This window comes from Carya illinoinensis, chromosome 2 (genome assembly GCF_018687715.1).
Source record: "Carya illinoinensis cultivar Pawnee chromosome 2, C.illinoinensisPawnee_v1, whole genome shotgun sequence".
Classification (NCBI taxonomy): domain Eukaryota; kingdom Viridiplantae; phylum Streptophyta; class Magnoliopsida; order Fagales; family Juglandaceae; genus Carya; species Carya illinoinensis.
In genome coordinates, this window is record NC_056753.1 from 19,768,618 (window position 1) to 19,793,038 (window position 24,421).

A 24,421-nucleotide genomic window follows, 5' to 3' on the forward strand; every position below is an offset into this window, starting at 1 on the left:
TTAATATTATTTTTTAATTAAAATTTAAAAAATTTAAATTTTTTATTTTATTTTATATAAAAATTTTAAAACAATTATAATAATGAAGGAAGACGGTATTAAATGAGACGAAGGCAAATTAAATTTTATGCTTTCCTTCTCCTTTTAGGTTTAAAGCTACTCTCCGTGTAAAATTCTGTATCATCAAAAAATAAATAAAATAAAATGCTACTCTCTGTTTATTTTTCTTGGTCAGATATTATATCCATGATTCTCTGTTCATAATCTTTGAAAGAAATTAGATTAGAGGAGTGAGTTTCAGTAACATGAAGATCGTTCGCAAAGACATTGTTCGCGACGGACCTGGTAGCGTAAAGGTGCCTTACTCCTACTTCTTCTTCTTCTTCTTCTTCTTCTCTGACTAGAATTTCTAGTTTTTTTTTTTTTATTAACTTTCTATAAGACATAATTTTTATGCGGGAGGACTTTTGGGGGAACTGTCTTACTTGGGCTAACGTATATTGGAATGAACTTTTGCGCAATTTTGAATTTAGATGGTACCGGTGGATTCCGATGATCTCTGGTTTGCTTATAATCTAATAGCCACGGGAGATTCTGTTATGGCTGTCACTGTGAGGTACTACTCTATTTTAAAATTCTCTCATGTTGAACTATATTACTGAATCGTTTTAATATATTTTTCTATAATTGCAAAACATCTACTTGTAGCATACACTTTAGGATTTGTTTTTTTCTTTTTAAATTACTTCCGGTGCAACAATTTTCCAGAACTTTGTATGGCTTGGAGAATATATGTTGTCTGAACTTTTGAATTGAATTGAATTGAACTTGATTTATTTGACCGGCGGACTATCTGTATAATAGGCAAAACGTGGGCACACACACACTTGCACCCTCGTATATACATGCATGGCTATTTCTGTGTGCCTTAGTGTATATGTGTTGTGTAAATGCAGCTTTGGTGCAAAACTTTCTACCAGAAAAAATTGAGTTCTCAGTCAAAATATGTACTTGGCGTTTTCTTTTCTTTTCTTTCTTTCTTCTTTTTATTTTTTTATTTTATTTTTTTAATTTTTTACTGCAGTTTGTTGGTTTGTCTTTGTTATCCTTTCTAATCTTCAATTCGTTTGGACTGTGGCTTATGCCTTGTGCTCTTTTGCTCTTTATTAAGGATAAGTATAGAAGAGTGGTGCCTACAAAATGAAAATTTGAGTTCTAGGATGGATACAGAAGCAAGAAGTCATAAAAAGATGAAGAGAAAGTATAGAGACTAGGCACGACCTTCCATTTATGAAGCGATTTAGAAAAACTTTTCTAATAGGAAGTGATTAAAGAGAATGAGTAATGGGATTGTTGATTGCTTGCTTGAATAGGCTTCATGCTTTGAGATGAAGCCATTGTTTGCAGGTTATTTTACATGCTAATTAACTGCAGTTTGATTGATATGATGTGTTTTTTAATAGCATGTTTCATTCTGACAACGTGTGTTCTATAATAGGAAAGTTCTCAGGCAAGCGGCTAGCGGTGGAAGAGATGCAGAACGTGTGAAGTTAAAGTTGGAAATAAAAGTTGAGGAGGTATGAAAAGTTTAAGGGCTTGTTTGGAAATATATCTCATCCCAAAGTTCTATTCTCATCTCTTCTCATCCGTTCTCCTTCCCAAACATAATTCAAATACAAAATTTTCAAACTAACCATTACAACTTTCCCAAACTTTCAAACAAAAAATAAAAGCCAATTCAACATTTTCAAATCCCCAAACAAAAATAATAGTATAAAAGTAAAAACTATATTCTAACAATATTTTAACTTTAGAATATTTTTTATTCAACTTTTTCTCTCTCCTTTCCCAAAATCCAAAAACCGCTCAACTCAAACTATCTCATTACTATTCACAAATTATCTTACTATTATTTACAAAATGCTCATCTCATCTCACTCCCCAAACGAGCCCTAAGATCATCAGGCTTTTCCCTACTAATAATTTGTTACTGTGAGAGGACATGTTTGTAATTAGTATAAGTGTGTGAGGGTATAAGTGTCAATTGTATGTAGTGTATATATATGTTTGTACATCAATGAAATCAGTGTGAAGTATTTTTCCCTCCATAAATGTTTACAGTTACCATGTCAATTTGTGTGAAAGGAGTAAGTTACAAATGTTGGAGCAGCTTAAATGATGTACTTGAGTATGATGAAAAATAATAACTTGAATTATACTTGCACAAACCTTCATAGTTACTCACTCACTCTGCCCATTGCCCCCCCCCCCCCCCCACCCACAAAAAAAAAAAAAAAAGGCTACACTGCTGGACAGATACGTCGAGAGAGAGGGAGATAGAGAGAGGGGGTAGAGAGAGTGCAAGAAGAGCAAGCTAGAATGCTACAAAAGTGAAATCACATCTTTTAGTTAATAATCAAACTGATTATATTCAAATGATTGTAAATGGAGTTCTTAAAGTTCATGGAACCTGTGTTACCTGCTGCTTTGGAATGTAATAGATTAACATTCCTAACCTTATGGGGAAGAGGGTGTTACAGTCTTGGATGAATCAACATTATATGTATACTTAGAGGGTACTGTTATTTTAAGCCCTCTACACCACACACTGCTTACGTGGCATAATTTGATTTGAAAAATAAATTTTAAAGTTTGAATCTTACAAATCAAATCTTACCATTTAAGTGTGGTGGATGGTGTGCTCTATACACCAGCTTGAGAATATAATAACTCATACTTAAATGATATATTTTGATATATTTATTCCCTTCTTTGCATGCTTAGTACTTTTATTTCAACATTGAGATTGTAATGTATAAAATATAGATTGTTTTGTTGATCTATAAATTGTGTGATGATCTTTGTGGATCAAATGCTTGACTTTTCTTATATTTTTCAGGTTGCTGATTATGACACTTCAGGGGCTGTTTTGCGTATACGTGGAAAGAACATCCTAGAGAATGAGCACGTAAAGGTAATCGCATCTTTGAGTTGACTGCTGTATTTGTTAATGTATAATTCTAACTCCCATGTCATGCTTGTCATCATTTCACTGCAGATTGGGGCATTCCATACTTTAGAACTTGAGCTTCATCGACCTTTTGTGTTAAGAAAGGTGTGTTTTCTTATTAGTTCTTTTATGTTTGTAAAATGTTCACTTGCTCCATTTGCTGTTGAGATCATGCGGATATCATATTTGTAGTATCTATAATAATTTTCTCTTCGGTTTTGATAATGAGGACTTGCATTTTATTGCTACAGACGGTGCACAACTTTTCAGTAGTTGCATGAAAGTGATATTGATTTTAGCATCGTTCATTTTACTGTAACTTGGTTCTTATTGAAGGAATCATATGTAAGAGACACCAATGACCTATGTACTGTTGACATGTGGCTTGTCTTAAAACATTATGCATGGTTTGGCTTTCATTAGGAAATCATAATTCATAGTTGAAATTTTACATTTTATGATTGATAGAATATTATGTGGATAAATACGAGTAGTAGAACATATGAATTTCTGACTTAGTTATCTGTTTTCCCTGTATTTTTTAACTTATACGGTATAGAACTGTTGTATAATTGAAACAATGTTATGTTTATATATACAAGTTGTAGAACTTATGAAATTTGTAACTTAGTTATCTGTTTTCTGTTTATCATTTAACTTATACAACATAGCATTGCTAGTTCTTATAGAGTTTTCCATATTTAAAGTGATTACCACAATTGGGACTATATGTATTGGCATTCAATAATTGGCTTAGATTAATATTTATATGAACTTGATTGGTAAATTATTTTCACTTCCCAAGGCCAAAGGGACTTGAACCCATATCCTCAACCAATACGCAATCTATTATCATAGGTAGAGGCTCCATTAAGCCCAAATGTTATCAAATATACTAGTTGTGTCTTTCGGTCGGAGTTGGTGATAAGAAATTATCCTTCTTGCTTGTAAGGGACTTTCCATTTATGTCAGATTACTATTATTTCAGAAAAGTTTTTTTCCCTTATGATGAAGACTCAATAAGTTACTTTCAACCACCTTATGTCATGAGATTCTATTAGGGGTGGGCAATGGGTCACCTGGACCCACTCCGCCTACCCCATCCACTTGTCCCGCTAGGGGACAGGTGGGCAACCTGCCCGCACCTGGGACAGGTGTGGGTGGGATTAATTTGTTTTTACTTGTATGCAAGTGGGGGGCGAGTGGTGTACCCATGGCAGTAGCCATGGGTCTGGATGTGAGGAGACCAAGGGCCCCGTTTCGTATTAAATTTTGGTTTCTTCACTCTAGTTTGGTTGGTTTGGCATGAATTTTGGTCTAATTTTGTATGAATTAGGATTATTTTTTATGATTTTGGATTATTTTGGATGGATTGGTCTAGACGAGTGGGAAAGTAGGCGGTGGCCTTGGGAATCTGCATCTACATGCCCACTAAGCCGGGATGGCTGGAGTGTGGGAAGGCAAGGGTAGGGTGGAACTGAAATTCTGCCACCCTGCCCAAGCAGGTGTGGGGAGGCTAGCTAGCCACCCGCATAGGGCAGGTAGCACCCTTTATTTTCTATGCCTTTCTGGCGAGCTTCATGATGGCCAAAGATTAGTTTGTGCCATTCGATAGTGGTAGCCTATCAACCTCCATTGAGAAGATATTAGAGTGATTGCTATGGTTGATGGATGGTAGCTACTTCCCCTTATATCATGCAGTTTGCTAATAGGCATCCATGATATTATTCTATCAAGATTTTTTCTTATTGCTTTATAAAATAAGGATTTGGATCCTCTAAAGTTCTTAATCGCCTTGAGTGGGAGACAGATAGACACATGAAGTGGATCTCTCAGCATTTATAGTTGCCCTATTGATTTCTCTAGCAGCATTAAATGCTTAATAAATGTTTTAGCTTCAGGTGTCTATCTCTCTCCCACTCTAAGGCCATAGAATTCGGTTGAAAGCTCTAGGAGATCCGAATCCATAAAGTAAATTTTTTGCAGTTGCTATATTTATTTCATCACTTAACCCCTAGGGGTGGGCTCAATTCTTAAAGGCCTTGGACTTGGGGGAATACTCCCCCCAGATCTAAGGTTCAAATCCCCTTAGGTGCAAACAATCTCTAGGGGCCATCGGATTGGGAGATTGTCTCTTTGAATTACCAGAGGTGCACTTGGGGGAAACTCCTTACCGAGGGCCTGTGCACTCCCGGGATTAGTCAAAACGTTGTTCCTGGACACCTGGTGCTAATAAAAAATATATATTATTTATTTCATCACTTGTTATCGGCCCAACGATTATATATACTGCTCCCTTTTGAAAGTTGATGTCTTTTGTGCATTGTTCTCAACTTTCTGTTGGTTTTTTAGTTTCCTTTTGAAACACATTACCTTTTATATACTCTTCCCAGTTGGAGCTTTTTTTTTTCCTTCCCCATATCTGCTTTCTGTTCCTATTTATTTCTTATAATGAATTTCTGGATGCTTCTTATTCTTTCATGTTGTCTATCATGCACTTTAGGATGTTTGGGACTCATTGGCGTTGGATGTACTTCAGCAGGCCTCTGGTATGTTATGTTAATCTCTTAGTTTTAAGATTGAAAATATTTCTGTACTGAGGGCATGCAAAGTTATTATTTGCTCGCCAGAAGTTGAAATATCTTGTTAAGTTCTGTTCTTTTTTTCTAGGATGTGGTATACGCACTGAAAACTGAAATTAGTCAAGTTTAATAGCTGTTCAAGATTGTAAATGGTATATAGACTTTCATCCTGAAACTCTTCAAGAAGTGACTCTGGTTTTTTTTCTTTAGTTAGTGGCCAAATGCAAAGATACTGAATATTGGATCAGATTCCCCCCACCTTTGATCCTAAAACAGAATAGAGGTCTTATTTTATTTAAAACAGTTAGCATTTTATAGGATATAAGCATACATAGATTGTCATAACAATATATGAATTTTCCTTTTATTATTAAGAACTCTCAAAACTTGTAGGTATATTCATGTTTAACTGAAAGCTATCCTTGGTTCTTGGTTTAAAGGAATGCATCTTATCCGTATCTTGCTTTTTTGGCTGCAGAGTAGATTTTTATTTTCAGTCTTGAGAAACATGCTTGGATACCAAAATGGAGATAATCAGAATCTTGTATTGCTTAGAGCCTTAAAGCTTATTTCCTTGGCTGGAGTTACATTATTCTGCAGCATGTTTAGCCTTTTTGTGATGAACCGATGATGAATAGTGTAGCTGAGTGATACAGGACAGACTGAAGGATCTAAGGCTGCCTGCAATTCGCCATATGGTGTGATATGGTTTAGGAAAAGTCATGATTTAGACGTCTTAAATGTGGAAGAAATGGTTATAGAGTTTATAACTGGAGTTTGATTAAAAAGATTAAATTGATGGTTGCTATAATGCTGGGATTTGTGAATAATGTTTTAGGCTCTACAAAAAGCGACTAGTATTTTCAGCTTGGGTGTGAGTACTTAGGGCATGTTTGGGTAATAAAATGAGATAAAAAATTTGTGAATAGCAGTAAAATGGTTTGAGAATGGTAATGAAATGGTTTGAGTTAAAATGTTTTGTTGGGTTTTGGGAAATGAGAGAGAAAAAGTTGAATAAAAATATTATAAAGTAAAAAAATTGTTTGAATTTTTTTTTTTTTTTTTTTTTTTTTTAAGTTTGAAAAAGTTGTATTTTTTTTGTGTTTTGTTTGGAAGTTTGGGAAAGATTGGATGAAAAAGTTGAAGATTTGATATTGGAAAGTGTTTCGTGTTTGAGTGATGTTTGGGAAGAAAATTATAAGAAGTTTTGAGATGGGATGAGATGTTCTCAACTCTTCTCACTTCCCAAACATGGCCTTAGGCTTAATGGTAGTTAGATGGAGGATTGCCTCCTGGTTTTCTTTAATAATTATTGAGAGGGAGAGAGAGAGAGAGAGAGAGAGAGAGAGAGAGAGAGAGAGTAACATGCAGGTGAGTGTGATTCTCTTGGCCTTTTTAGAAAGCATAGTTACAGGTAGAAGTTCTTAAACTTTTCAGTGATAAGCTTTATAGAATTATACAGCAGTGATAGTTTAACTCTTGATTCCAAGGGGATTGGATTCAATATAGAAAATAAAAAGTTTGGCAAGTTGCAATTGTAGAATCAAACTTGGAACTAAAACCAACATATAAGAGGAAAGAGATATTTTAAATACTACTGGTGTGCCACTATAATAGCCCATGTAATATGGACAATAAAAAAGTATCATTGGTTCAATACCAACATATCCGTTGCTCTTGGGACTTTGAACAATAAAGCAATCTGTGTACTAACTTAAGAAAACAAACAAAACTTTAAGTAAGACTTGATGGTTATAAGATTTGAGTGTGGAAGGTCCTAAGTGGCTGACATCAAAGTTGGATTGGAATTCTGGGTTTATCTGGTCTCTAATTTAAATTAAAGTTAGATCAAAACTCTGGATTTTTTTGGTGAATGTCTTCTTCCTCTCTTGTTATGACTTGCATATTTCACAGCATTATATCTTTTATTTAGGCTCATATGTGCTAGTTAAGTTTTCTACAATTTCTTGTATAAAAAGAGGTTTTCAAGACTCAAAGCTATGCATTGGCTGTAGGCTCCTCTCAAGTCATATTTCTTCGGTTCTTTGTTTGGCTGTCAAGTCTTCAGCTTATGTTTGATATTGTTCTAGTTTGATATAAGAATCATAGTCCTAGACCTACTAATTGATCTCAGAAGGTTAGATAAACATTTAAAATGGCAGGTCAGAGTGTCATATGCTGTTGATGATCTTTGAAATTGGGTGATTGCTAGGGGAAACTGTAGGTGTGATTCCCTAGTTTATGTTCCTATTCTTTTCCTTTTCTTGTCTTATGCGGTTCATCATAATTTCTTTTCCAAAATTTCAGTCCTTTTCAAATCCTATGCCTCCATAGAGCTTCCTAGATCAATCCACACTTGAACATATCTTATCCCTTATTGAAGGTTGAAATTTGATAATCCAAATCATGATGGACATGTCAAGTCCTTCATTGGGTGGGTGGATTATTTGATCTATTCAATGTCGTACCTAGCACCCATGGATAGAAAAAGTGCTATGTGAATGCTTGGTCCCACTTTGGAAAATTACTAGGGGGAATTGGGGTTTACCAGCAATTTTTGGGAGCTTCAATTGTAACATTGACTAGTACTTTTGGAGTATTGCATATGTGGCTAGCGATTCTCTTTGTTGTAACAAATGGTGTGAGAGCCTAGTAATGTTGACTAGTTTTTTATGCAATATGAGTTATAAGTTATGATGAGGATATCAGAGGTTTGAACAAGGGAGATTGTGAATTATCATGGATTCTTAAGTCCCACATTGAGTAGACGAATTATAAAGGTTTGCATGGGTGTTAAATCCCGCATTGGATATTCAGCTGGTTGAATTGGGCCTTATAAGCAATGATTGAATTGGGCCTTATAAGCAAATCCATGGAGCTCCAGTTGTAACTTTGGATAGTCGTTTTGGAGCATTGCATGGATGTGACTAGCGTATCTCTTGGTTTTTTTATACATAAAGTATTCTTTAGTATTAAAAGAAAATAGGCATTGTCCAAGTACACATAATGCATACAAAAGAAAACACCTAATTGGGGGTTGTGAAAAATGTAGTTGGTGGATAAGATGGTATATCCTGAGTTTTAAATCTTCATTTATTATATAGCTTCTTTAAATTGGGCTTCCTCATAAACACTTGATGTAAATACTATAACTGTTGCATAAGGGATTCAAAAAACTTTGTTTATGTTATATAGCATAAACATCCATTTGCAATAGCAAACTAAAAGTGGTCTAACTGGGAAAGTTGGTGTTTACTGTTTAGGGTACTTACCTATGGCCCATACAATGCTTTTTCTGGATTGGTGCTTTAAGGATGGACTATTTTCAGTTTTCATTTATGTTGATTAATTTAAGCATACTATTTTATTTATTAGCAATTGAAGGAGTTCCGGCCTATTAGTCTAGTGAATGGGTTGTATAAGATAATCTCGAAAGTACTTGCAAATAGAATGAGTGAGGTTATGGGACAGCTTATTACTAAACCCCAAAATGCCTTCGTGAAGGGCAGACAGATCTTGGATGCGGTACTAATTGCCAATGAATGCCTTGATAGCAAGTTGAAAGACGGAAAGTCAGGGATCATGTGCAAGTTAGACATGGAAAAGGCCTATGATCATGTTAATTGGGATTTTCTTCTACATTTGCTAGGGAGATGTGGTTTTGGGGAACAGTGGAGGGCGTGGATACACTGGTGTATATCTACAGTAAAGTATTCTGTGTTGCTAAATGGAGTTCCAGTAGGCTTCTTCCAGAGTTCTCGTGGATTACGACAAGGGGATCCTTTGTCACCTTTTCTGTTCGTGATAGTTATGGAGGCTCTAAGTAGGATGATCTCGGTTATGGTTGAAAACGGACTCTTAAAAGGGTTTCCGATTGGCAACACGGACAAGGAAACTATTATCATTTCTCACCTCCTGTTTGCAGATGATACACTTATACTATGTGAAGCCGAGCAAAATCAGATGCAAGTGTTAAATATTCGCCACCTAGCGAGAACGATGGGGTGTAAGATATCTTCTATCCCTATGACTTATTTGGGACTTCCTTTAGGGAGTGCCTCGAGGGCGTCTGCGATGTGGGATTCAGTTATCAAAAAAATAGAGCGAAGATTGGCGGGATGGAAGAGGTTGTACTTGTCAAAAGGTGGAAGGACTACATTGATAAAGAGTACACTCTCTAACTTACCTACCTACTTTTTGTCTCTTTTTCCAATACTAGCAAGTGTGGCGGTTCGTATTGAGAAGCTCTAACGAGATTTCTTATGGGGGGCCTTGGGGGAGGAGTTCAAATTCCACTTGGTTAAGTGGGAGCAGGTGTGTCGTCCTATATCAAGGGGAGGCTTAGGGGTTCGAAACCTAAGGATGTTCAACCGAGCGCTATTAGGCAAATGGCTTTGGAGATTTGCCAACGAACATGATTCTCTATGGAAACTGGTGGTTGCGAAGAAGTATGGAGGTCTATGGGGGGAGTGGTGCACTAGAGAAGTAAGGGGAGCTTATGGTGTGGGGTTATGGAAACATATAAGAAGAGGATGGGGGGTCTTTAATCGACATGTAAAGCTTCGTGTGGGCACGGGTTCAAGAATCAAATTCTGGAGAGATGTATGGTGTGCTAGTAGGGCCTTGAAAGACTTGTACCCTCCTCTGTTCCAATTGGCTAGAGATAAGGAGGCTTCAGTGGCAGAAATCATGGAGTTAGAGGGGGGTCAGATTCTTTGGAACATTAATTTTAGTAGGGCTGCACAAGACTGGGAACTAAGTATATTTGAGGACTTCTACAGCCTCATATACTCCATAAGACCCAATAGCCAGCAAGAGGATGTGTTGAGGTGGTCTCTAACAGACAAATGTATTTTTTCTGTTCGCTCTTTCTATAAGACCCTCACCCAGGAGCCCACCTCTCCTTGTCGCTTGAGAAAAATTTGGAGAAATAAGGCTCCTCCTAAAGTATCATTCTTTGTGTGGACTGCATCCTTGGGAAAGATACTACAGAGAATCTGAGGAAAAGAATGATCATTATCGCGGACTGGTGTTGCATGTGCAAAAGAGGGGGAGAGCCAGTCGACTATCTCCTTCTACACTGTGATACGGTAAGGGTCCTTTGGAATGAGGTATTCTCACGACTGGATATGGCTTGGGTTATGCCTAAAACTGTGGAGGCGGCATTGGCTAGCTGGTCAAATATAAGGGGTAGAAAACCAATTAAAGCTATCTGGAAGATGATCCCTCTATACATCATGTGGTGTGTATGGCGGGAGCGAAATGAGAGGACCTTTGAGGACCAAGAAAGATCAGTAGAGGAGCTTAAACTTTTATTTTTCAGAACACTTTATAACTGGGCTATTGCTGTGGATTTTGATGGCATGGCCATGCGTGATTTTCTTGTCTCTAATGTGCCTACCTAGTTAGGGCGTTAGAGTTGTAATACTGGCTTTGCCATTGATCAATAAAATTTTTTTATTTATCAAAAAAAAAACTAGTCCTTGGTCCCCCTTAGATGGATACCATTGGATATAGAATCTTTATTGATATAATGGTTTTTCTCTATGCTTTTCAGATCCTGCTGCAAGTGCTGATTTAGCTGTAGTTTTAATGCAAGAAGGATTAGCGCATGTCTTCCTTGTTGGTAAAAGGTATGCATGAATTCATTGTGGCATTTTTAATCCATTTAAGTTTCTATTTTGTCAAGGAGGCACTTTTTTATTCCAAGTGTAATGCCCCAAGGGAGATTGTGATACCTCATATGATAAGGATAAGAATAGGTGGTGAATGGAATCCCACATTACTTGGCAAGGAGAAGTTCTTGCTCTTTATAAAGCTCCAATAGGACTCCAATTGTATCATTGACTAGTCTTTCTGGAATATAGGTGTAACACCCCATTCCCATAGGATAGAGACGTTACTAACAAACATGATAAAATGCCCGGTAAAGAGACTCATTACTCTAAAAGACCTCATTTATTGAAAGAAACTTAATTGAAAGGATATAAATAGTCTTGAAACTTAAAAATGAATAAAGCAAAACATGAGCTAGTCTTAAACAAGACTAGTTATTGAAATGACATAAAAGAAACTTAATCCTTGTGTAAAAGACACTTATTCATCTCTAAGTCCTTATACTAAATCTACTCCTGGCCATCCAGCTCTGCATCATCATAATCACCATCTGTGGCAATCAACATAGAAGAAAACAAAAAGACAAACAACAAAAATGAGTCGAATACTCAGTAATAATACATCATACCGTAAAATACTATCTAGCTTAGCATAAAATTGATTTTTTTAAAGCCTTATCATAACTTTCATATAACATTCATGGATTACATGAACGGAAACATTCATAATCATGGCAACATGAAGCGTGAATGCATGAGTAACTTGTTTATCTTGAATTGTACTTATTTCATGGTGAACCATGCTTCACTTAACTTGCATAACATGAAGTGAAACATGCTTGAGTCCGTGTTTCACTTATCTTGCTTGACGTGGAGTGAAACACGCTTGAGTCCGTGTTTCACTTATCTTGCTTGACGTGGAGTGAAACACGCTTGGGTCTGTGTTTCACTTATCTTGCTTGACATGAAGTGAAACATGCTTGGGTCCATGTTCACTTAACTTGCATGACATGGATTGAAACACGCTTGAGTCCGTGTTTCACTTAACTTGTGGTAACCACGCTTGAGTCCGTGGTACCGTCTTAGCATGACTATGGTAAACACGCTTGGGTCCGTGCTACCCTAAAATGTTTATCTTTCTTAATGCATGATAATTTTCTTGGACTTCATAAACTTTTCTAGCATGGCATATTCTTGTACATGGCATGGCATAACATGATATATTCTTGTACATGGTATAGCATAGCATGACATGGCCTAACATGATTTAATCATTTTATGACATTTCATGGCATGCATGATCTCAAAACTACATGAATATGGCATACATGATCTGGCTATTTATTACATGGCATGCTTGACTTAGGTTATTGCATGAACAATACATGGCATACATGGTCTAAGCACTACATGAATGAAGCATGCATGATCTGGCTATTTTAATTCATAGAATACCTATCTTAAATTATTATATGATCATATCATGGCTTCCATGTGATTTTAGTAACATTCAATCCATCAATCAACAATCCATAAAAGCATAACACATATATAGGCTTACTTTCATGTAAATCATCATAATTCATAGAAGTTCATGAAAGCGATCTAACCTTGACTTGGCTCTTAGCTCAACGTAGATAACCATCAAAACCATATCATATTACCATACCCAATTATAATATTTACATTACACATACATTTATATGATCATATTATTTACCTCTTAGCGATGCTTCCGAAAACTCACGTCGTAGCTCGTGACCTATACGAGGCACTAGACGTTACTAATCTTTCTAGAAAACGTTTTGTAGCAATCTAATTATTTAAAATCTTACCATAGAGATAATATAATGAATATTCAAATATAAAAAGATTACCTAAAATAATATTATTCCAAAGCTCATATGATAATCTTAATAATTTTATAAAACTTAGTTAAAGGTCAATTGAAATATTAGCTAAGATAACAAACTGAAACAATATAAAAGAATTCTTTAAAGTATGCTTAAAAGCCCTTCAATATATTGTATAAAAGAATGAGTCTAAGACTAATATATTTATTTAAGTGAAACTTTGGTCTGATTTAAGTTTCAGCCCAGCCCCAATTACAGAAAACATTTAAGGTTACTAGAACAGTTTCTGTAAATACAACCAGCCCAATAAAATAATCAAGCCCACAAGAAATCAACTCACTTATCAAATAAAACAAGTTTCTGAAATATACTAGAATCAAGCCCAATTTAAAACAAAAGTCCATATTAATGAAACATGTCTAATAAACCTCAAGCCCAGCCCACAAGGAAAAATAGCCCACGTATATGATCAGGTTTAAAATATAAAGTCTGCCTAGTTACTAGAGGGTAAAGAGGTAACTTCACCAAAAGTTCCTTTATGAGGCAGTTTAAAGAAAGGTTAGGTGCAGTGGGTTGAAGGGCATTTGTGTAATAACCAAAACTTGCATGTGCTTTTCAGTAAAGTAAAAGAAATAAGAGGATATGAACAAAGCAAAAAATCATTTGCTGGAGAAAGCAGGCCAGCGATGGGATCTAAGGCTTGCTAAGGAAAGGTAATGTGTGACAAGAGAGAGAGAAAAAGGTGGCAGACTGCAGTGGCTTACCAGATAGTGGGGTGTTCAACGAAGTGGTTGACTGGCAGTGTCTGTGCAGATCTCAAGGTGCTCTGATGAGGTGGCTGGGTAAAAGAAAAGAAGGGGCTGCACGAGTGCTATCCTTTTCTTTTCCCTCTTTGTCAACTAAAATTTCTGAAACATTATTCTGAGGGTCTGGTGAGATTTTATAAAGGTGAGGGAAAGGGTTACGTCAGTTTTCAGGAGATTAGCTAAGAGTTTTCAGGAGATTAGCTAGAGCTTTCAGGGGATTAGCTAGATCTGATTTGGTTTTGATCTTAGAATCTTTTCAAAAATTTTTAAACCTATCCGATAATAACAGAGAATACAAGATAAAAGGAAACCACCCTAAAAAACTAATTAATCTAGTTCATTATCTTATTTAACAAATAGATAATTATAAGCATCTGAAGATAAATAAATAAGTAATTAATAAAAGCAATAAATATAATCAGAACATAACTAAATAATTCTAACTGCATTAACCTAAATAATTCCAATTGTATCATTGACTAGTCTTTTTGGAATATAGGTCATGTGGTTTGGGCCTTCCATTAGGGCGTTGTATAGGCTCAAGCCACATCTGGGCTTATACTCCAAAAGGACTAGTCAATGATTACCATTGGAAGGAGATATTACCATTAATTTGTTGGAATTGGTGGAAACTAATGGGCCAGAAAGACTATTTTTAGCCATTATAATAAAATGAAATTTCTTAATATGTATAATCTTCTGTTTCAGACATTAGAGTGTCCTTTGGGTATTTAGGGTCATTAGTAATTTAGTTCCAGCAGTAAGCCAATGGTGTCTATCTCGAGCAGTGCCTCCTGCCCCCATAAGAATGGTGCAGATATTGTGGTCATAGGTTCGAAACCTTGGGTATACATAGCACTAGGCAATTTTGTTTCCCAAAAAGAGTAGTAGTAAGTTTCAGATGTAGTTTTATGCTGGCAACCAGGATTCATCTAGAAGAAAATTGTCTTTGATATATGTGGATAATAGTTCAAAATTTTTATTTCTCCTTTTCTGTATTTGTTGTTAAATCTTTTTATAATATTTTTTTTTGGTGGGCAGGGTTCATAAATTTGTTCCCATTGCTGGTTATGAGTCAGTAGGTTTTTGACTCTGATCATCATAAACCGAAAGTGTTTATATATTTATTGCCAATGCAGTTAGGTATTCACCATCTTTAAATTGACCCAGTGAAAGACTGATCTTTGAACATTTAACTTTAGGTTGTGGGTTTAAATCTCTCTCTCTCTCTCTCTCTCGCTCTCTCTCTCTCTCTCTCTCAGGTGGTTATCATTGTTTCTCATCTATTAGTTCCAAGTCTAGGTGGTCTATGGCCACTGAAATTGACTGGTGGTTAACAGCGAAACCAAATAATCCTGTTAAACAATGGATTTAGCTACCTTGGGGTTGATATAAAGGTGGATAAGTAAATCTAGATTGTCATATATATATATATATATATATATATATATATATTTATATATATATATATATATATGCGAATCATGTGTTTTCTGCCTTTCTGTCAGTTAAATATTACAATCTTACATCTCAATGGTATCTTCGAGAGTAGTACTAATTTATATTATGACATATATAACAGTGTCACAGTTACTCGTTCACGGATAGAAACATCAATTCCTCGGAAACATGGACCTGCTATTGCTGGTTACGAATCGGTAGGTTCATTTATTTTTTGGGAACATATCTTCTCTTCAAGGTCGTTGTTTTCAAATGACAAGGTAGTTCTGAGAACGTATGATTTCTTGCTGGCTGAGAAAACTTCTATCTTTGGCAGGCTCTGAATAAGTTCTTTGAGAATGTATTACAGGTTAGTTCAATTTTTGAGCTCTGGCACCCTAGCTTGTAACACTACATCAGAATCAAAAATGTTTTCCCATTTCAATTTTAGGGGAGCCTTTCTTTCTTTTAAGAAGTTTTATGAGTAGGTCGTTGGGTGTTCCACCACTTCTAATGGGTTTTGTTAAACTATGTTTTAGGCTTTCTTGAAACATGTTGATTTCGCTGTTGTCCGGTGTGCGGTGATTGCAAGTCCAGGCTTCACAAAGGTCTGGCATAATTATTATGCTTCTTCCATCTTTAATTTTTAATTACTGTTATCAATATTGTTTTATCAAATCGGTAATTAGTTCCATTGTTATTGTATTCCCCACTTAATCTGCAACTAATATTTTATGTATTATGTTCCTTTATGCTTCAGGACCAGTTTCATCGTCACTTATTGTTGGAGGCAGAAAGAAGACAGCTCAGACCTATTATCGAGAACAAGTCACGGATAGTTCTTGTGCATACAACATCAGGATACAAGTATGGTCATTATTTTCTTTGCTTCTGGTGCTCACAGTTCCTAGAGCAGTAATGAGATGGTCTGCCGTCACAACTTTTCTTTTTCTTTTTTTGATAAATAAACAAATTATATTGATCAATGGCAAGGCCAGTATTACAACTCTAACGTAGCAGAGGTAACTGGAATTTGAAATATAGTAATCTGTAGGGCATGTTGATGTAGCTGTGGATGGAAGTTCCATATTTATTATGTCCCAATATGCATCTTTATACAACTCGAATTTTGTTGTCACAGTTTATGCTAGTATAAGAAATGACCCGGTAGTCTGCAAGACATCTGGTCCTATCACATAATTCACATTGTAAAGTTGTCCTAACTGCACCTACACTATGATCTAGAAGGGTACATAGCATAGCATTCTCTAACACTCCCTTGGATCATATATGTCAAAGTCTCGCTTGGAACATATAGACTCTTAACTTACTTCTTCATGATGACTATGTAAAGATATCAGCTAGTTGGTCTTCATATTTCACAAGTGGTGCAGTCATGTCTCCACTTAGTATCTTGTCTCATACACAGTTACAGTCTACTTTCACTAAACTAGCATGCTTAGACGTTGCTCTTGTATATGTTCCATATACTTGGGCTCTTTCCTATTCTTATGATCAATAAAATCTTGTTTACAGATAAAAAGAAGTTATAGTCTACTTGAATATACTTGTTACATCATAGTAGCATAGGAGAAGGTGCCAGGTAATCTAATTTGAATAAAGTGTCGTAACCTATTCAATTTGCTAGCTGTATGAGCCATTGCTCAGTACTCAACTTCTGCACTCAATCGGGCAAACACACTTGCCCATTACTCTTCCATGATATCAAATTTCCTCCTCAAAAGGTACAATATCCTGTGGCGGATCTTCTATCTAAGGGTGATCCTGCCCTATCTGCATCAGTGAAGCCTTCCACTCTAAGCCATTTTTCCTAGACATGGAGCTCTCTTCTGTTATTAAATGATATGAATAGCAGCATCCCAATGTGAGAGTCTAGGGGCTTCCAAGAATTGACTCAGTACATTTACAGCATGTGAGATTGAGATATCTAACCTTTTGATGGTGAGGGAATTAATTTTTCCCTCCAATCAATCCTCTATAATAGTATCTATAAATAAGGCTTCTTCGTCTCTCATTAATTATTGATTTGTGTGCATATGAATGTCAATCTGGTAATGCCTCTAGATTTCTTAGATTCTTGGCTACCGTAGGGTTCGCCTCCCCTTGAATCATGTCTTCTACGAGGTATATTGCCACCTTGACTACTACTCCCTCATGTTCTGCCATCATCACAAGAGGAAATAAGAGCAGACTCGGAATGGACTTCATTTTCGGGAGAGTATAACACTGAAATCACAAGTAAACCTCATGAAAAGAGGGAAGATTGAAGCTAGACGAGATCTATGCATAAAAGGGCTCATAGTCAGATTTCATGCTTGTGAGAGAATGAACATCATCCAAATCATGGTGTTACAACTTCATACGGGTGATATCAGTGGGGAGGAGGGGCTGATACATATTCCTCTCCTCTAAAACACCCATGACCCTGATAACAGGAAAATTGTTTCTTAGTGTTGGGTTCTATACTGCTAGTCATGAGGGACGTAATCAGATTATCCTCTTGATCCCATAAAGTTGGTATAGTTGAAGTAGTGGAGGTATTAAAGGTAGCCAAACTACTTGTATCACCAGAGGAATCAATGGTAGCCAAGATAGATTTCAGCTTGTCAAACAAGAGCCAATCAAATAATCGTTTCCTGCACAAGAAAATCTCTATTGACCATGCTCAACAAATATAATTTTTTCCATGAACTTAAAATATGTCATTGAGAGTTAGGACTCGAGATGGAAGAGATAAGCTCATATCTAGTACTCATATTATCAAACACAAAATAGAAAACTCAGGAACACACAAGTGGAGAGAGGCAAGGAATTACCTCAAGATGCCTTTAAATGAGCTATATAGCTCCTGACCTGCCCAAGGAGGAGGAAGCGGTTGAAATATGAAGAACCAACCAGCATACAAAATGCTGAAGTTGAACAACCCAGGGTCACAACAACCTAAAAGCATGATGAAGAAAGTAGGGAGAAGAAAGAAGGAAAAAGGGGGAAAGTAAACGAAAGTAAAAACATTTTGAAGAATCAACCATAACCAAAGAAAAATCCAAATCCCATGCTCTGATACCATAGTAGTTATAAAGGGAAATAGAAGTGTACAAGAGAAGGAGCTGATTTGACTGTACAGCCCTCATCAAGACTATCTTCTAGAAGTTACAATAATATCTTCTAGAAGCGTTTAATATAGCATAGCATTCTCTAACATGATGGAATGAAAATTCTTGTGAAATTGGTTAAGGGGACCACTTTCTTAAAAAAATAAAATAATAAATAAAAAAAAGGCAAATAATGCCTCTTTTCTGCATTGATTCTTCAATTTTTGACAACCCTCCTTGTGTCATTTTTTGTGCATGCAATATTGTTACATAGCAAGTACTTCATATGGTTTGTCTTCTCTAGTAATCAGCATATGAAGCTCATTCAATTTTTTGCAAGCATTATGTTTATTATCACTAATTGCGGTCTTTTATTCTCGAGCATTATGTTTATTATCACTTAATGGCTGTCTTTTATTCTAGTGGAAGTATCACCTGACTTGAAATTTTTTCATACAGACATAGTTTGAGAGAGGTTTTGGATGCGACAAATGTTATGAGTATGATAAAAGATACTAAAGCAGCACAAGAGGTATGTAGACTCAGTGTAGTTGAAATGTTTTGTTTGTCAGCTTTACTTTGGTAGGAAGTTGTAGTTTCTTTTACTAGCAATTGTTTTACCTCTAGTTTTGTGTTGGTTTCAACATACTTTATCCAATCTTGGTTCTTTAACCTGGCAATAACAATTTTTATTCACTGTTGTTTTCAGGTTCGAGTGCTCAAGGATTTCTTCAACATGCTTTCAAACGTCAGTTTTTTATCTTCAGTAGTGATGTTTTTAACATTTGATAGTGTATTTCATCTCTGTCATAACTGAGATGCCTAGTCGCAAATTACAGACGATGGTCTCTTTTTTAAAATCATGAAAACTAGCCCCATTGAAAACAATAACAGAGGTCCAAAGAAATAAGGTGTGAAAATAGAAACATCTAAGTTCATACAAAGAGTGTTCCTGGTCTTCAAAACCTCGATCATTACTTTTGAGCCAAATGCACCACATGAGACTTGGAGGATTCATTTTCCACATGGCAACAATTTTGGGGTTGCCCTAACCAAGAAGGCAATCTACCACCCTCCTAGGCATCACCCAATCCTATTAGAAATCTCATCGCATAAAACCCTTGCCACCTCACAATGAAGTAGTAAATGGTTCACAGAGTCACCACATATTTTGCACATATAGCACCAAACCATAACAATGAGCCAATTCAGACAATTTTCCCATGGGAAGCCATCCAACCAAGGAAATAAACTTTGGAAGGCACCTTCTCCAAATGCACTTTCGAGTGCAAATTGGTTGGAAAGACAGTTTGAATAGGATGAGGTTCATCATGTGACAAGAGGGATGACTAAAGACAAAGCTCCTGGACCGGATGGCTTCTCCATGCCTTTCTTTCAGGCTTGTTGGGACTTTGTTAGAGAGGATGTCATGAAGGCTTTTCATTCACTTTATTCTTTCAAGAAGCATGAGAAAAGCCTTAACGCAACCTTTATTGCTCTAATCCCGAAGAGGGTCGGGGCCTCAGATGTGAAGAATTCTCACCCCATCAGGCTAATGAAGGGGGTGTATAAGATCACATCCAAGGTTCTTGCCAATCGCATGAACAAAATTATGGTGAAGTTTATCTCAAAGCATCAAAACGCATCACAGTTTTTTTTTTTTTTTTTTTTAATCAAATCATTTTCTTATGTGCAGGATCCTTCACGCGCATGCTATGGACCAAAGCATGTTGAGGTCGCCCATGAACGATTGGCTATTCAAACACTTCTCCTCACAGACGAGCTTTTCAGGTTAGCATTATGAGGGTGATTCCAATATTTTGGACTTCAGTGCTGGCTCATTCCAAATCCCTAGTATACTACTATTTGATTGATAAAAAAACCTTTTCACTTGGATGTTTCACCCATGTTTGCTGAACTTACCCAGTTATGGTCCACTACGATTCGTATAGTGCATTTGATGGTTTGAAAGTTTATATGCGTGTATTTTTATAAATAAAAGAGCACAGACCACTGTCTTTTTCCTTGCTGAAATGCACAGAAGCTATAAGACTTCCTTTCCTGTAGTTGGTATTTTAGCTGATTGTTTAATCCTCTGATCCGTTATAACTGACCTCATTTATGGAGTTTAGAAGTTGATATTATAATTGACTTATTGTCATTAGGAAATAAAGATGTCTTCTAAAATTTAAAATTGGTGTTCATCATCCTGGTTTTGTCAACATCTTTTGTAAATGGCTGATGTGGACCATGTGGTATATTTTAAGTGGCTTTCCATTTAATTGGTTGACATGGGGGAGTCATTTAAAATAGGTTATCAGCCCCTTTTGTGACTGAAGATGGCAAATCTTAGGATCTAGAGTTGCATTGCTCAAAAAACAATTTCTATAACCTTTGATGCAACAAAGCCCAGTGATTTTTCTTTTTTCTTTCTTTTCTTTTTTTTTTTTTAAAGAATCAGCAGATTCTGAACCTTTTGAAGAGGGCTAGAGAGGATAAATAGGATGTTATTTCATTTTGCAAAATATATAAAGCATGGCAAGTTGCAGCTAGTGATTTTGTAATATAATCATGTGAACTTAAGTTTTTACTCAGTAGACATGCCATGTTGCAGTTACAATTTCTAGATTGATACAGAGTCCCTCCCCCCTTCTCTTCTCTAATATGGTCAAGAGTTATTATCATCTTCACTGGCTGCATAACTCCATTTTGCCATGCCGTTGTCATTATTTTTTTGCCATGGGACTCTGGAATGCCATATTATGCCATTAGAAAAGTTTGCTACTCGGATAAGTACCAATAGTACATGGCCAAAAGAGAACAACAATTTCAGTAACGAAGATCTGTGTGTGCAGGAATACTAATACTGCAGCTAGGCGAAAGTATGTCAATCTGGTCAACTCGGTAAAGGATTCAGGGGGCACTGTTCACATATTTTCATCTTTGCATGTCTCGGGAGAACGTGAGTATTGTTTATATTATGCTATATGAGCTTGCAAAACATACATAATTGAAAAACTATGATAGACTAGAATGTTAAGAGAAAGATGTTGTCTAGGTTTCCTTCTCTCTTTTATTTGACAGTTTCCTTTGATTATCGTTCATTACAGAACTGGCGAATATAACTGGCATTGCTGCAATCCTTCGCTTCCCACTGCCCGACCTTGAAGACCTAGAGATGTGATTGTGAAATGGAGAGTGATGGTGTATTCTCTTCTCAAATGGCACCAACGTATTATTATTGTTATTATTGTCATTGTTATTAACTTATCAAGAAAATTAGTTTCAGCATCATTATTATTATTGTGATTATTATGTAATAAAGGTTGCCACCGGTGACTGGAGCTTCGAGGGTGGTGGTTCTTGTGGGGTGGATAGAGGGGTTCACTAGCAGAATAATGTAGGGACTTGTATCATATAATAGGCAGTGCTCACTTGATTTTGCTTTTCACAAAAATTTTATTTGAACTTTTCAAGTCCACTCTCATAAACACTAATAAAAACGTATCTCAATAATTTTGATTCAAACAATTTCTTGTTTTCCAAACACATTCACAAAATTCAATAAATAAATAAATAAATCAAAATTTGTTTCCCAAAAGTTGGAAAATATTCTAAAAACTCTACTGAACAAATGTGACTTATCTTCCAAAAGAATAATTAAAAAAAAATTAAAAATGTCGGCTGGAGTTATTAGAGTGGCCAAAAGTGATCATCATGGGAGAGAGGATGATATTATAACCTTTAAGTGATAAACCATTGTACAAAATCTGTCTTCATTTGAGTGACATCAAAACTCTACAATCTACCTGTTTGGCTCACGCATCAATATGGTGTCCAACCATTTTGGTTTGGATGCTTAAATTTAAATTATTTTATTTTAATTTATATAATCATTATAATTTTTATAAATTTTTACATAAAATGTAATAAATAATTTAATTTTTTTAAATTTTAAAATAAAATTAATATTAAAAAATTATATTATAATAATATTTTATTTAATTTTTAATTAAATATTTCATCTCATCTAAATTACATAACTAAACGAGGCATTGATTGTCGACCAAGTCCAACCATCTTGTTATCTTTCTACTTTTCTTAAATGTGGATTCAAAATAGGGGACATGAATTTCTCATTTGAAAGTTTATGGTCCATGTTTAAGTCTAGATGAGAGTAAATAACCTCGTTTGAATTACTCATTTTATTACACGAAAAAGTTCTTTTCTAATAAAGAAAGGAGTTCCTACATTTCTAGACGACTAACTAAAGCCAAAACGTCATGCCTTGTTTAAACGCAAGTCTTGGTTTTTCAGGTATTTTTTATAGGCGTGTGGTGTGAAGTGGTAAATAGTAATTGATGAGAAGAATTTTTCTTTTCAGGAAAGCAAAATATAGTCAGTAGCATAGCTTGTAATGCCGAGTTTGAACCCTTCATTTTTTTTATTTAATAATTAAGAAAATAACCATTAATAAAATTGTATTTTATTTTTTTATAATGCTTAAGATGTTAAAAAATATTTTAAAAAAATTTCCAAATACACTCACGTCCCCCTAGCAGAGTGTCCTTTCGATTTAGAACTTAGGGCAACACAATTTGGGCTGTAATCTCTCAGGTCACTTTTTCAACTTTATATTATGCCCATTATGGATGGAGTTTTGTTATATACAAGTAAAGTCGTGTACTAATTTATATAGTAATACTAATTCTTTCATATTCAAAATTTAAATTAGCACTATTTTCAATAAAATCAACTTTTTTACTAATCATATTAGATTGGTGCATAAATTATGACACAATTGTACTTATAAATAGATTTTTTCTTATAGATGTGCTGGCGGTAGGGGTGTGCATCTGATATGGAGACAGATTTGTATTTGAATTTTTTTAAATGGGCCAGATAACCCATCCGGGTTAAATTGGTTACAACTCAGGCGAGTTGGAACCAGATACTCAAATTGTAACCAGTATCCAATTTTAACTCTATTTTTTTTTAACTCTAATTCTTTTTAACTCTAGTTTTTGTACATGCAAAATGACGTCTTTTTTAAACAAAATTTATATTTTTAAAAAAAATACTCGATTATGGATAACTAGTTAAATAACCAGATCCGAGTAGATAGAATAATATTATACTCGCCCAAGTCCAATCCGGTTGGATAATTGCCTAGATTCACCCAGATTTCCAAAAAAAATTCCAATTCGAATGCATACCCCTAGCTAGCGAGGTCAAGTTAAGGGATTTGAGATTTCTGATATTTTCTTCTACATGGAGCTTGTTTTATGTAACTTTGGGACAGTTAAGGATAGTTTGGATAATGGATGAGATGAGAATTTTATAAATAGTGTTGTAAGATAATTTGTGAATAATAGTGAAATTAATTTATGTTAAAATATTTTATTAAATTTTGAAAAAAAAAATGGTTAATTAAAAATATTATAAAGTTAAAAATACTGTTAGAATATAATTTTTTATTTTTTCTTTAAAGTTAAAAAACTTTTATATTTGAGTAATATTTAGAAGAAAAATTTAGAAAAAGTTTGAAATGAGATGAGATAATGTCCCTTTCGAAACATGCCTTAATCTGTGTTCACTTTTATACCACTATGACTTATGGTTCAGGAGTTTTATTTGGCTTTTGTTTTATTTTTCAGGAATTTAAAAGCTTTCATTTGAGGGGAAGTTAAATTTGCTAAAAGCCATAATCTTTGTATTATATGTAGTTTGCCCACTTCTTATGATCAATAACGCTAGATATAGTTATAGAATGTGTAAACGTTATGCAATCTTTTTTAAAAAGAGAGATTTATTATTAAAAAATTAATTTTTTTTGTGAATTCTGTATTTATTAATTTTTTCAAAAAGATTGTGTGATACATGTATAATTATAACTACAAATATCATTTCTCTATTAGAAAGTAGAACAATACTTGGAAGATGGACTTGTTATTTGTTCCCATTTAGGACTAGTTTGGTTACACAAAACCAAACTATCTCAT

General features: G+C 35.2%; 1 protein-coding gene across 1 annotated transcript; it reads left to right on the forward strand.

The window, feature by feature from the left end:
* Positions 1-107: 107 nt before the first annotated feature.
* Positions 108-21,895, forward strand: LOC122300266 (protein PELOTA 1). Its single transcript, XM_043110780.1, has 16 exons — positions 108-356; positions 534-616; positions 1,499-1,577; positions 2,900-2,974; positions 3,059-3,115; positions 5,514-5,559; positions 11,150-11,225; positions 15,449-15,524; positions 15,644-15,676; positions 15,846-15,914; positions 16,067-16,173; positions 18,879-18,951; positions 19,129-19,167; positions 20,116-20,210; positions 21,275-21,381; positions 21,530-21,895. Exons 1-16 carry the CDS (start codon positions 306-308, stop codon positions 21,601-21,603), a joined length of 1,140 nt encoding a protein of 379 aa, XP_042966714.1. The 5' UTR covers positions 108-305; the 3' UTR covers positions 21,604-21,895.
* Positions 21,896-24,421: the final 2,526 nt, after the last annotated feature.

Excerpts from the sequence above, each read along its gene's own strand:
- LOC122300266 (XM_043110780.1), top strand. The coding sequence starts at position 306 with ATGAAGATCGTTCGCAAAGACATTGTTCGCGACGGACCTGGTAGCGTA. Across the intron at positions 1,578-2,899 it reads TGGAAATAAAAGTTGAGGAG|GTTGCTGATTATGACACTTC; the intron begins GTATGAAAAGTT and ends TATATTTTTCAG. Across the intron at positions 11,226-15,448 it reads GTCTTCCTTGTTGGTAAAAG|TGTCACAGTTACTCGTTCAC; the intron begins GTATGCATGAAT and ends CATATATAACAG.